This window comes from Pelophylax lessonae (genome assembly GCF_965119305.1).
Source record: "Pelophylax lessonae genome assembly, chromosome: 13".
NCBI lineage: Eukaryota > Metazoa > Chordata > Amphibia > Anura > Ranidae > Pelophylax > Pelophylax lessonae.
In genome coordinates this window covers 5,061,642-5,074,859 of record NC_138780.1, presented here as the reverse complement: position 1 = coordinate 5,074,859, position 13,218 = coordinate 5,061,642, and the positions used below count along the sequence as shown (strand labels likewise).

The following is a 13,218-nucleotide window of genomic DNA, read 5'->3' as shown; positions in this document are numbered from 1 at the left end:
GGGTCTGGGAGGGTATGGGTTTTGGGGGGTCTGGGTGTGTGAAGAATTCTGGGGGGGTCTGGGTGGGTGAGGGGTTTTGGGGGGCCTGGGTGGGTGAGGGGTTCTGGGGGTCTGGGTGTGTGAAGAATTCTGGGGGGGTCTGAGTGGGTGAGGGGTTTTGGGGGGGTCTGGGTGGTTGAGGAATTCTGGGGGTGGGTCTGGGTGGGTGAAGAATTCTGGGGGTGGGTCTGGGTGGGTGTGGGGTTCGGGGGGGCTGGGTGAGTGAGGGCTTTTGGGGGTCTGGGTGGGTGAGGAATTGTGAGGGGGTCTGGATGGGTGTGGAGTTCTGGAGGTCTGTGTGGGTGAGGGGTTTGGGTGTGTGAAGAATTCTGGGGGGGCCTGGGTGGGTGAGGGGTTCTGGGGGTCTGGGTGTGTGAAGAATTCTGGGGGGGGGGGGTCTGGGTGGGTGAGGGTTTTTTGGGGGCCTGGGAGGGTGAGGGAGTGCAAATTTCTATAAGGTGGATTATTTGTATATAAGGATCAGCTCCTCCTATATATATATATATATATATATATATATATATATATATATATATATATATATATTGGTACGTACATGGAAGGTCGCTGCCTGTGTGTGGCAGACTTGAAAGTGAATATAAAGACCATCCTCTGTATTTATATATAAAGCCCATCCTCTGTGCTAGAAAGAAAATGGGAGTGCAGTACCGAATGCTGTCCACCAGGTGTCAGCAGCGTTCCCTTTCCTCAGTGCCCGTAATTCAGGCGGGGCCCGCAGTACCGGATTCTGACCACTAGATGTCAGCAGTCTCCCCCACTTCCCTCTTCTTCTTTCCATGCGGTCTAGGCGGGGCCCGCAGTACCGTCCTCTGGCCGCCAGGTGTCAGCCGTTCCTCCCGGCTGTAAGGGCGTGGCGGGCGGAAGTGGGGGTCGCGCGGGGAGCGGAAGTGCGGGGTGTTCAGTCAGAGAAGGGACGGCGGCGGAGGAGGAAGAAGAAGAAGAAATGTCCGGCGGGGGGATGAGCAGCATTGAGGCGGTGAAGAGGAAAATCCAAGTCCTCCAACAACAGGCGGATGAGGCCGAGGAGAGGGCGGAGAGGCTGAGCCGGGAGGTGGAGGGCGAGCGCCGGTCCCGGGAACAGGTGACCCGAATATTACCACCCCTCCCCCCCCCGAATATTACCACCCTAATATCACCCTCCCCCCAAATATAGACTGTATAGGGACTGGTGACCCGAATAACACCCCTCCCCCCCAAATCTGCACTGTATAGAGACTGGTGACCCCAATATTACCCCTCCCCCCCCCAAATCTGCACTGTATAGAGACTGGTGACCCCAATATTACCCCTCCCCCCCAAATCTGCACTGTATAGAGACTGGTGACCCCAATATTACCCCTCCCCCCCCAAATCTGCACTGTATAGAGACTGGTGACCCCAATATTACCCCTCCCCCCCCCAAATCTGCACTGTATAGAGACTGGTGACCCCAATATTACCCCTCCCCCCCAAATCTGCACTGTATAGAGACTGGTGACCCCAATATTACCCCTCCCCCCCCAAATCTGCACTGTATAGAGACTGGTGACCCCAATATTACCCCTCCCCCCCCCAAATCTGCACTGTATAGAGACTGGTGACCCCAATATTACCCCTCAGGGGGCGGTCACCTGAAATATACATCTCCAGCTGGAGACTCTAAATTTACACCCCAATATCACATAAGGGGGGGGCAGTGACCCCCCAAATTACACTGTATAGGGACTGGTGACCCGAAAATGACACCCCGATATCACTCCTCGGGGGGCGGTGACCCCAATATTACACTGTGTAGGGAGTGGTGACCTGAAAATTGCACCACCCACGCTGCTCCTTTTTCGGGGACCCCCCCCGTGCGCATCGCACTGAAATCACCCCCCCCCCCCCCATCCTCCGATGCTCCCTGAGCTAGACTGTGCAGGGACCGGTGACCCCCCAATACACCCCGCACTGTCCTGTACAGGGACCTGTGTACCCCCCCCATGTGCCTCGTGCTGGGGAGGAGTGACAACCCCCCTCCCCCGATACACCCCGCACTGTGCTGGGACCGGTGACCCCCCATGCGGCCAGGAGGAGAAGTCATGATATTGGGTGACCAAACTTTACACCCCCCATGCTATACTACCCCCCCCTTATGTAAGGTGACCCCAATAATATGAAAGAAGAGTGCAGGTCAGGTGACCAGATTACACCCCATTCCCTGCCCCCCCTTCCCTCCTACATCCTGGGAGGGGTCAGTGAGATCTGAGCCTTGTCCTGGGAGCTGACACTCCTCTCCGTATCCTTCCTCCTTTCTAATAGAAGTCTAATGGTTGCTCCCCCCCCCAACCACACATGGCTGCCCCCTGCAGGTGACAAGACCTAGCTGTCCTCTGGATCCTCCCACTTCCCTGACTGATGTGACTGTGGGGGAGGGGACATTAGAGTGTAAGCTCCTCTGGTAAAGAGACTGATGTGACTGTGGGGGAGGGGACATAGAGTGTAAGCTCCTCTGCTACAGAGACTGATGTGACTGTGGGGGGGGGGGGGACATTAGAGTGTAAGCTCCTCTGGTACAGAGACTGATGTAACTGTGGGGGGGAGGGGACATTAGAGTGTAAGCTCCTCTGGTACAGAGACTGATGTGACTGTGGGGGAGGAGACATTAGAGTGTAAGCTCCTCTGGTACAGAGACTGATGTGACTGTGGGGGAGGGGACATTAGAGTGTAAGCTCCTCTGCTACAGAGACTGATGTGACTGTGGGGGAGGGGACATTAGAGTGTAAGCTCCTCTGGTACAGAGACTGATGTGACTGTGGGGGAGGGGACATTAGAGTGTAAGCTCCTCTGGTGCTGTGGACTATGTTGGAGCCATGGATGGTGTGCAGGGGGGGGGGGGGGGATGGGATTAGTAGTTTTGTGTTCTCAGGGTGTCTGCTGCGATCTCCGGCTGGGTTGGGTCGCTGTCATTGCCGGTGTTCTCGGTGACACCTTCACACCCCCCCCATTCTAAAAAAAAGCCACCAAGGTGCAAAGGTTGGAAATGACCTAAAATGATAATCTGTTGCATCTTGTGTAACGTCTATTAAGGTGGCAAAAGGGGGGAGGGGGGGGGCTTTAGTGTCCATGCACCGCACAACGCACATGCGCGTCTCCAGGCCAAATTGGACCTTGCTTCCTGTTCTGGGGGGGGGGGATTGGCCCCCTCTCTTGCCGGTTCCTGGGGGGGGGGGGGGAGATTGCCCCCCTAGCTTTCCTGTTCTGAGGGGTTTCACTGTTCTGGGGGGGATCTCCGTTTATCATTACAGGAAGATCTGTATTTTGTCAGGTAGAAGATTTGGGACTTTCTCCTCCGGTTGCTCAGACGCTGCGTCCCTCCGGTGAGATCTCCAGGATTTTCCTGTGTGGAATCCTCCCGGGGATCTGGTATGAATGTTGGGATCCTCCCAGGGATCTGGTATGAATGTTGGGATCCTCCCGGGGATCTGGTGTGAATGTTGGGATCCTCCCGGGGATCTGGTGTGAATGTTGGGATCCTCCCGGGGGATCTGGTGTGAATGTTGGGATCCTCCCGGGGATCTGGTTTGAATGTTGGGATCCTCCCGGGGATCTGGTATGAATGTTGGGATCCTCCGGGGATCTGGTGTGAATGTTGGGATCCTCCCGGGGATCTGGTGTGAATGTTGGGATCCTCCCGGGGATCTGGTATGAATGTTGGGATCCTCCCGGGGATCTGGTATGAATGTTGGGATCCTCCCAGGGATCTGGTGTGAATGTTGGGATCCTCCCGGGGATCTGGTGTGAATGTTGGGATCCTCCCGGGGATCTGGTGTGAATGTTGGGATCCTCCCGGGGATCTGGTGTGAATGTTGGGATCCTCCCGGGGATCTGGTATGAATGTTGGGATCCTCCCAGGGATCTGGTGTGAATGTTGGGATCCTCCCAGGGATCTGGTGTGAATGTTGGGATCCTCCCGGGGATCTGGTGTGAATGTTGGGGTCCTCCCGGGGATCTGGTGTGAATGTTGGGATCCTCCCGGGGATCTGGTGTGAATGTTGGAATCCTCCCGGGGATCTGGTGTGAATGTTGGGATCCTCCCGGGGATCTGGTGTGAATGTTGGAATCCTCCCGGGAATCTGGTGTGAATGTTGGAATCCTCCCGGGGATCTGGTGTGAATGTTGGAATCCTCCCGGGAATCTGGTGTGAATGTTGGAATCCTCCCGGGAATCTGGTGTGAATGTTGGAATCCTCCCGGGGATCTGGTGTGAATGTTGGGATCCTCCCGGGGATCTGGTGTGAATGTTGGGATCCTCCCGGGGATCTGGTGTGAATGTTGGGATCCTCCCGGGGATCTGGTATGAATGTTGGGATCCTCCCAGGGATCTGGTGTGAATGTTGGGATCCTCCCAGGGATCTGGTGTGAATGTTGGGATCTGGTGTGAATGTTGGGATCCTCCCGGGGATCTGGTGTGAATGTTGGGATCCTCCCGGGGATCTGGTGTGAATGTTGGGATCCTCCCGGGGATCTGGTGTGAATGTTGGAATCCTCCCGGGGATCTGGTGTGAATGTTGGGATCCTCCCGGGGATCTGGTGTGAATGTTGGAATCCTCCCGGGAATCTGGTGTGAATGTTGGAATCCTCCCGGGGATCTGGTGTGACTGTTGGGATCCTCCCGGGGATCTGGTGTGAATGTTGGGATCCTCCCGGGGATCTGGTGTGAATGTTGGGATCCTCCCGGGGATCTCACACTCTCAGACAACCCATCTTTTGCCTTGGAAAGCCGCCCGGTGTGTGTCGTCCCGCCCAGGCCGGCTCCTCGCCTTTCCTTTTACAGTCAGACCGGGACTTTCACTCCTGTCCAGGAATTTATGAAAAGTCCCTACAAGAGTCCGCTTCACAAACCTGCGGGAAACTTGTGTCTGGAGGGTGGGGCTTTGTAGTAGAGGATGAGGAGAGAGTGGGGGGGGGGGGCTTTATAGTAGAGGATGAGGAGAGAGTGGGGGGGGGCTATATAGTAGAGGATGAGGAGTGAGTGGGGGGGGGGGGCTTTATAGTAGAGGATGAGGAGAGAGTGGGGGGGGGCTATATAGTAGAGGATGAGGAGTGAGTGGGGGGGGGGGGCTCTGTAGTAGAGGATGAGGAGTGGGGGGGGGGCTCTGTAGTAGAGGATGAGGAGTGGGGGGGGGGCTCTGTAGTAGAGGATGAGGAGAGAGTGGGGGGGGGGCTATATAGTAGAGGATGAGGAGAGAGTGGGGGGGGCTATATAGTAGAGGATGAGGAGAGAGTGGGGGGGCTATATAGTAGAGGATGAGGAGTGAGTGGGGGGGGCTATATAGTAGAGGATGAGGAGTGAGTGGGGGGGGCTATATAGTAGAGGATGAGGAGTGGGGGGGGCTCTGTAGTAGAGGATGAGTGAGTGAGTGGGGGGGGCTATATAGTAGAGGATGAGGAGTGAGTGGGGGGGGGCTATATAGTAGAGGATGAGGAGTGAGTGGGGGGGGGGGGGCTCTGTAGTAGAGGATGAGGAGCAAGTGGGGGGGGGGGCTCAGTAGTGAAGGGCTAACACTCTTTATGTTTAATCTTCAGGATTTGTGGGGGGGGGGGGATACGCCAGAATTATTCCCGTCAGTCCTCCGCAGATGTCGCCTCGATGCAACGTTCTCCCATCAGCAGCTGCCATGGCAACCAGTAGACGGGCCGTCTGCTTCGGTCTTGCGCTGGCCACATGTTGCCGTACAGGCGGCTCTCATTTTTTTATCTTCACTTGGTGGCCGAATTTCCAAATTAAAGATCGAACGTAAAAAAACGATTCGGTGTCTGCTGATTACAGGCATGATGCACACATTATTTTGGGGGGGTGGGGGGGGGGGGCTTTTAAAGGCATAATGGAGTAATGAATGTCCTGACTGTTAGAATGAAGTATATTTGGTGTGTATTAGCGGGTGGTGCATGCTTGGAGTTGTTGTTCCTCTGTGAATGTCTCTCTATAGGAAGAGCGGATTGATTGTTGGGTTCCAGTATGGTGTGATCAGACTTCCTGACTCCTCCTCCTTTGTACCCTCCTTGTCACTCCCTCCCGCAGCTTCCTTTTTGGTTTCTATAGAGATAATTTGGAGGAATTTAACCCCCAGCACATCCCCCGGGCCCCTTCCTGACAGGCGTGTTCCGCCACTATGGAGGTGGAGAGGGGTTAATGACATGCGGAGTTCAGAGACCAGAAAAACCAGCTTCTTATCAGGCCGGATTCATTTATATTCTGTGCTGTGGGGTGTGCAGGCTGCAAGGATGGGACTTGAACCGTCTATATGTGGGAGTTTAGGTATGTCTAGTGAACAAAGCTAGGCTACTCTACCCGGGGGCCCGGCAGGGCTAAGCTACTCTACCCGGGGGCCCGGCAGGGCTAAGCTACTCTACCCGGGGGCCCGGCAGGGCTAAGCTACTCTACCCGGGGGCCCGGCAGGGCTAGGCTACTCTACCCGGGGCCCCGGCAGGGCTAGGCTACTCTACCCGGGGCCCCGGCAGGGCTAGGCTATTCTACCCTGGGGGCCCGGCAGGGCTAGGCTACTCTACCCTGGGGGCCCGGCAGGGCTAGGCTACTCTACCCTGGGGGCCCGGCAGGGCTAGGCTACTCTACCCTGGGGCAACCGGCAGGGCTAGGCTACTCTACCCTGGGGCAACCGGCAGGGCTAGGCTACTCTACCCTGGGGCAACCGGCAGGGCTAGGCTACTCTACCCGGGGGCAACCGGCAGGGCTAAGCTACTCTACCCGGGGGCAACCGGCAGGGCTAAGCTACTCTACCCGGGGGCAACCGGCAGGGCTCAGCTACTCTACCCGGGGGCAACCGGCAGGGCTCAGCTACTCTACCCGGGGGCAACCGGCAGGGCTCAGCTACTCTACCCGGGGGCAACCGGCAGGGCTCAGCTACTCTACCCGGGGGGCAACCGGCAGGGCTCAGCTACTCTACCCGGGGGGCAACCGGCAGGGCTCAGCTACTCTACCCGGGGGGCAACCGGCAGGGCTCAGCTACTCTACCCGGGGGGCAACCGGCAGGGCTCAGCTACTCTACCCGGGGGGCAACCGGCAGGGCTCAGCTACTCTACCCGGGGGGCAACCGGCAGGGCTCAGCTACTCTACCCGGGGGGCAACCGGCAGGGCTCAGCTACTCTACCCGGGGGGCAACCGGCAGGGCTCAGCTACTCTACCCGGGGGGCAACCGGCAGGGCTCAGCTACTCTACCCGGGGGGCAACCGGCAGGGCTCAGCTACTCTACCCGGGGGGCAACCGGCAGGGCTCAGCTACTCTACCCGGGGGGCAACCGGCAGGGCTCAGCTACTCTACCCGGGGGGCGCCTGGCTGGGCTCAGCTACTCTACCCGGGGGGCGCCTGGCTGGGCTCAGCTACTCTACCCGGGGGGCGCCCAGCAGGGCTAGGCTACTCTACCCGGGGGCAACCGGCAGGGCTAGGCCACTCTACCCTACCTGGGCCCTGAGGTGGCCAGCCTAGACTTCTCGGGGCCTGGTGGATCTGACCACGAAGCTCTGGTCTTCATAGTCGGTGAGTTAGTTGGGCCTTTTTGTTTGTTCCGTTTGATCTGTCGGGTGCTGCATGCAGGTGGCCCATATAAGTGAATGGGGGAGGCATCCGCTCATACTAATTTTTAGGGTAAACAGCCCCGAATGCAGATGGGATGTTTAGGGGTGGGGGGGGGGGGCTCATCTGAACACCTGTCCAATCAGGAAGAGGTGCTATGTCCATGCAGCTTCTGCTTCCCTATACAACTTCATGGGCTGTGTGCAGCACTGGGGACTACAGCCGCATAAACCAAACCCCCCCCCCCCCCCCGCATTAGAGTATATGGTGGTTGGCCATGCTGTGTCTGTAGGGTGATAAATTTTTTATCGGTATCACTAGTAGAAACCGAAGAGCTGACAGTCATATCTGAAATCACCGTTTAACCACAATATCCTGCCCAGCCCATCGTCTTCATGTAGGATTTGTAGAGACGTCTCACTTCTGCCGTCCTGATCTGATCATTGCAGTGATCTTCCCTTATTAAGCATTCTGCACACTCTTTGCTTGCTGTGGGCCCACAATGCACTGGGCTGAGCAGCCATGTGTAAAGGTGGAAGGTGACCTGTATGTAGAGCGCCCCCCCCCTGTATATGGACATTTTCTGGCCTCTGGCTCACACGTGTCTTAATATGAACAGCCTGCCCCCCCCCCCCCTGTGTAAGCTCCAAGTTGGAGCTTGCACAGAGCTAAGAAGCCTAACCCCGCCCCTACGTGACAGCACTCAGCCTGATGATTGGCCGATCATCTCCGCATGGCAGGAGGGAGTTTCACTTCCGGATTTACTGGGTTGTGTCCCATATCAACCAACTCTGAGGAGGCCTTACTACACCCATATACTAATAGTGGGGCGACCATTACCCTACATGGGGTGGGGCTGTAATCTAGAATAGAGCAACTGCCTTCTAAATCACATAACCCCCAAACAAGACCCCCCCCCCCATTCTCTACACCCTGCATATCCGTGTATTCAATCCCAGATGAATGATGCCATGTTTGTCTGACCGCATTATTGTCTCTTTCAGGCTGAAGCTGAAGTGGCATCGCTCAACCGCCGCATCCAGCTAGTAGAGGAGGAGCTGGACCGCGCCCAGGAGCGCCTTTCCACCGCTTTGCAGAAGCTAGAGGAGGCCGAGAAATCAGCAGATGAGAGCGAGAGGTAAGTGACGGGGCGGAGCCAGCTTGTGGGCACGCCTTATTTGCATAGTTCTAGTTAAGGCCAGGTTTGCCATGGGTGGAGGGGCAGGTGGCTCTATACGGAGGCTCCATGGGTGGAGAGGAGGTGGTTCTATGCAGAGGCTTTATAGGTGGAGAGGAGGCGGTTCTATACGGAGGCTTTATAGGTGGAGAGGAGGCGGTTCTATGCGGAGGCTTTATAGGTGGAGAGGAGGCGGTTCTATACGGAGGCTTTATAGGTGGAGAGGAGGTGGTTCTATGCAGAGGCTTTATAGGTGGAGAGGAGGCGGTTCTATACGGAGGCTTTATGGGTGGAAAGGAAGCGGTTCTATACGTAGGCTCTCCATGGGTGGAGAGGAGGTGGCTCTATACGGAGGCCTTATGGGTGGAAAGGAGGTGGCTCTATACGGAGGCCTTATGGGTGGAGAGGAGGCGGTTCTATACGGAGGTTTTATGGGTGGAGAGGAGGCGGCTCTATACGGAGGCTTTATGGGTGGAGAGGAGGCGGTTCTATACGGAGGCTTTATGGGTGGAGAGGAGGCGGTTCTATACGGAGGCTTTATGGGTGGAGAGGAGGTGGTTCTATACGGAGGCTTTATGGGTGGAGAGGAGGCGGCTCTATACGGAGGCTTTATGGGTGGAGAGGAGGCGGTTCTATACGGAGGCTTTATGGGTGGAGAGGAGGCGGTTCTATACGGAGGCTTTATGGGTGGAGAGGAGGCGGTTCTATACGGAGGCTTTATGGGTGGAGAGGAGGCGGTTCTATACGGAGGCTTTATGGTTGGAGAGGAGGCGGTTTTATACGGAGGCTTTATGGGTGGAGAGGAGGCGGTTCTATACGGAGGCTTTATGGGTGGAGAGGAGGCGGTTCTATACGGAGGCTTTATGGGTGGAGAGGAGGTGGTTCTATACGGAGGCTTTATGGGTGGAGAGGAGGTGGTTCTATACGGAGGCTTTATGGGTGGAGAGGAGGCGGCTCTATACAGAGGCTTTATGGGTAGAGAGGAGGCGACTCTATATACAGAGGCTCCTTGGTTAGAGGGGGGGGCAACTCCTATGTGGAGGGCGGGGATTGCAGACCCTATTTTGGTTGGTAATGGCTGCCATGGTTGGTCACAATGAGGAAGTCCGGTGATGGGATCTGGTCATTGAGGTCTCAGACACCTCCATCAGTCCGGCTCATGATCCCCGGCTCCCAGCAACACACAAAGATGAAATCTCATCTCTCCGAAGCTTGTTTTATCTCCCCCCCCCCCCCCCCCCCAATCATATAATTCTATAATGAAGATTCAGTAGAAGTCAGAAATTAAATGATTTGGGTTAATTTATCAGAGTCATGCCGAGTCATAGGATCTGTCTGCAGCTCCCCTGTGGTGGGACGGAATGATAGGACAGCGCCGTTCCCAGTGATAATCCATTTTACATTCCGGATGGTAAATCTCTTCCAATCCCCGAGGCGGGGGAGGGTGACCAGTGATAGCCAATTACATGTTGTCGTTGTTAATTCCGGACTTTGTGTGCTTAAAGCTGAACTCCAGGATAGTTTCTAAATGTTCCCATTACTTTAAAATAAATTTATTTTAGATTTCCAAATTTCTCATGCAAATTACCTTTTTATAGTTAAAATTCTGGTTTGGGGGAGAGCAGAGACCATGACTTGGGTGACGTCACCACCCCAGGCTTTACCAGCCGATGTCAGAGCGCTCTCTCCTCTACAGCCAATGACTACGACATGGGATCCTATGGGTGACATCACCGCCCCAGGCTTTACCAGCCGATGTTGGAGCGCTCTCTCCTCTACAGACAATGACATGGGATCCTATGGGTGACGTCACCGCCTCAGGCTTTACCAGCCGATGTTGGAGCGCTCTCTCCTCTACAGACGATGACCAGGACATGGGAGCCTATGGGTGACGTCACCGCCCCAGGCTTTACCAGCCGATGTCGGAGCGCTCTCTCCTCTACAGACAATGACATGGGATCCTATGGGTGATGTCACCGCCCCAGGCTTTACCAGCCGATGTCGGAGCGCTCTCTTCTCTACAGACAATGGCTAAACATGGGATCCTATGGGTGACGTCACCGCCCCAGGCTTTACCAGCCGATGTCGGAGTGCTCTCTCCTCTACAGACAATGACTAGGACATGGGATCCTATGGGTGACGTCACCACCCCAGGCTTTACCAACCGATGTCGGAGCGCTCTCTTCTCTACAGACAATGGCTAAACATGGGAGCCTATGGGTGACGTCACCGCCCCAGGCTTTATCAGCCGATGTCAGAGCGCTCTCCTCAACAGACAATGACATGGGAGCCTATGGGTGATGTCACCGCCCCAGGCATTAGCAGTCTATGTCAGAGCGCTCTCTCTTTTGCAGAAAATGACATGGGATCCTATGGGTGATATCACTGCCCCAGGCTTTACCAGCTGATGTCAGAGCGCTCTCTCCTCTACAGACAATGACTAGGACATGGGATCCTATGGGTGACGTCACTGCCCCAGGCATTAGCAGTTGATGTCAGAGCGCTCTCTCCTCCTATAGACTGACTGGGACATGGGAGCTTATGTGTGATGTCATTGCCCCCAGGCTTTACCAGCCGATGTCGGAGCGCTCTCTTCTCTACAGACAATGGCTTAACATGGGAGCCTATGGGTGACGTCACCGCCCCAGGCTTTATCAGCCGATGTCAGAGCATGCTCTCCTCTACAGACAATGACATGGGATCCTATGGGTGATGTCACCGCCCCAGGCTTTACCAGCCGATGTCAGAGCGCTCTCCTCTACTACAATGGCTAGGCTATGGAATTTAATGGGTGACGTCACCATTCCAGGCTTTACCAGCCGATGTCAGAGCGCTCTCCTCTTCCCTACAGACAATGGCTGGGAAATGGGAGCTTCTTCTACTTTTAGGGCTCTTTCACACCACACACAGCTGTGTTCTGATCTGAACTGCATAGACAGCCCAAAATCAAAGTAATCCTATGGGCACCGTTCACATCATTGCAGTGCAGTTAAAAGAGCGTGCTGCATTGCATATGCAGGGAAGGTGCTATAAACTGACTACAAATGCGCTTCAAATGCACTGCGTCCCTTTTAGCCAAGAAAGCCAAACCCCAAAAATGTGCAGAAAAATGCACTGCAAACGAAGCGCAAAATGCACTCAAGCACGTTTCAAATGCAGGTAAGCATGCAGTGTGTGCAGTGTCTGGGGTGACCGACCCCCTAAAACTAGAGAAGTCTGTGTGGAGTTCTATTGGCGGACTCTTCATGCAGCGCTATCATGGTGTAGTCCTGTGTGGACATAGGACAGTTAGGTGTCACCCCCCCCCCCCCAATTCTCTGACACGGTCTCTAATCATCGCCCCCCCTCTCTTGCAGCCCGGATATGAGGACTGTCCAGCGTTTCCTGTTTGTCAGGAAATAGTTAGCAGGGTTTGGTGTGTTGAGATTCCGCTATCTGTGATCCGGAATGTTCCAATGGGCCTCCATGCAGGTGTGCTATCTAACCGGGGGGGGGGGTCTCTGAATCCAGAAGCTGCTGGCCAGTCCTGTTTCCGCAAACACCGAACGTCGCTTCACCTGATATGGGATGAATGTTAGAGGAGCTCCAGGCCTTGAGGTCTGCAGGTAGAAGTCCTGTAGCTGCTGACTTGTAATATTTGGGCACTCACCTGTCCAGGCATCCAGCGCTGTCCTCACCTGAGCTGGTTCTTCATTCAGCTCTTGGGTGCTTGCGCCGCCATCTTGACTAAGGGAAACCAGCAGTGAAGCATTGTGGGTAGTCACAGCCGTTTTCTTACCGCGTATGTTGGAAGCGCGCTGAGCTTTGTGAATGGGCTGCAGTTTTCTAAAGGTCTCAGAAGGCTGCGGGGGGGGGGGGGGGGGGGGGATGCGAAAATGAGATTTATGTGGGAGCAAAACCAGGTACCTGCTCCTCCCTCCCAGAAGGGGGGGGGGGGGTTGTTTTTTGTTTTTTGCTTTTTTTTTCCCAACAAGAAGGGAAGAAGCGGCTGTGTGCCCGCTCTTCTCTTTACCCTGCAGCTGCTGGCTCCGGCCATGTCAGTTCCCGGGCCTGCGGGGAAGACAAGCGGAACCTGAGAAGATCCTGAGGTCTGTGCCGCCATGTTTCAGTGTCTTTGAAGCCGGAATACCCCTTTTAATCTGTCGGCGGCTCCTCCAGAACCGGTTTGGAAATCCTCCTGATGTCATTCCGAGCTTGTGGTCTGATCTGCAGCCAAACCAGTTGTGTGTCTGCATTACAACACCTCCTGACTTGTCTGCCTTTTTATATAGCGCTTTTACCTGTGACTGAGAGCGAGCGCGTGTGCCCGTCCGGGGAGCGCGTGTGCCCGTCCGGGGAGCGCGTGTGCCCGTCCGGGGAGCGCGTGTGCCCGTCCGGGGAGCGCGTGTGCCCGTCCGGGGAGCGCGTGTGCCCGTCCGGGGAGCGCGTGT

The 13,218-nt window shown here is 55.7% G+C and overlaps 1 protein-coding gene across 6 annotated transcripts in view; it reads left to right on the top strand.

Moving 5' to 3' along the window:
* Window positions 1-984: 984 nt before the first annotated feature.
* LOC309569695 (uncharacterized protein) overlaps window positions 985-13,218 on the top strand; it is a 47,359-nt gene continuing 35,125 nt past the window's right edge. For all 6 annotated transcript variants that reach the window (XM_082275652.1, XM_082275651.1, XM_082275650.1 and 3 more), the window contains exons 1-2: window positions 985-1,141; window positions 8,616-8,749. In XM_082275652.1, the coding sequence (XP_082131778.1) occupies window positions 1,004-1,141; window positions 8,616-8,749 (272 nt within the window). In that variant the 5' untranslated portion in view covers window positions 985-1,003. The remainder of the gene's footprint in view (window positions 1,142-8,615; window positions 8,750-13,218) is intronic.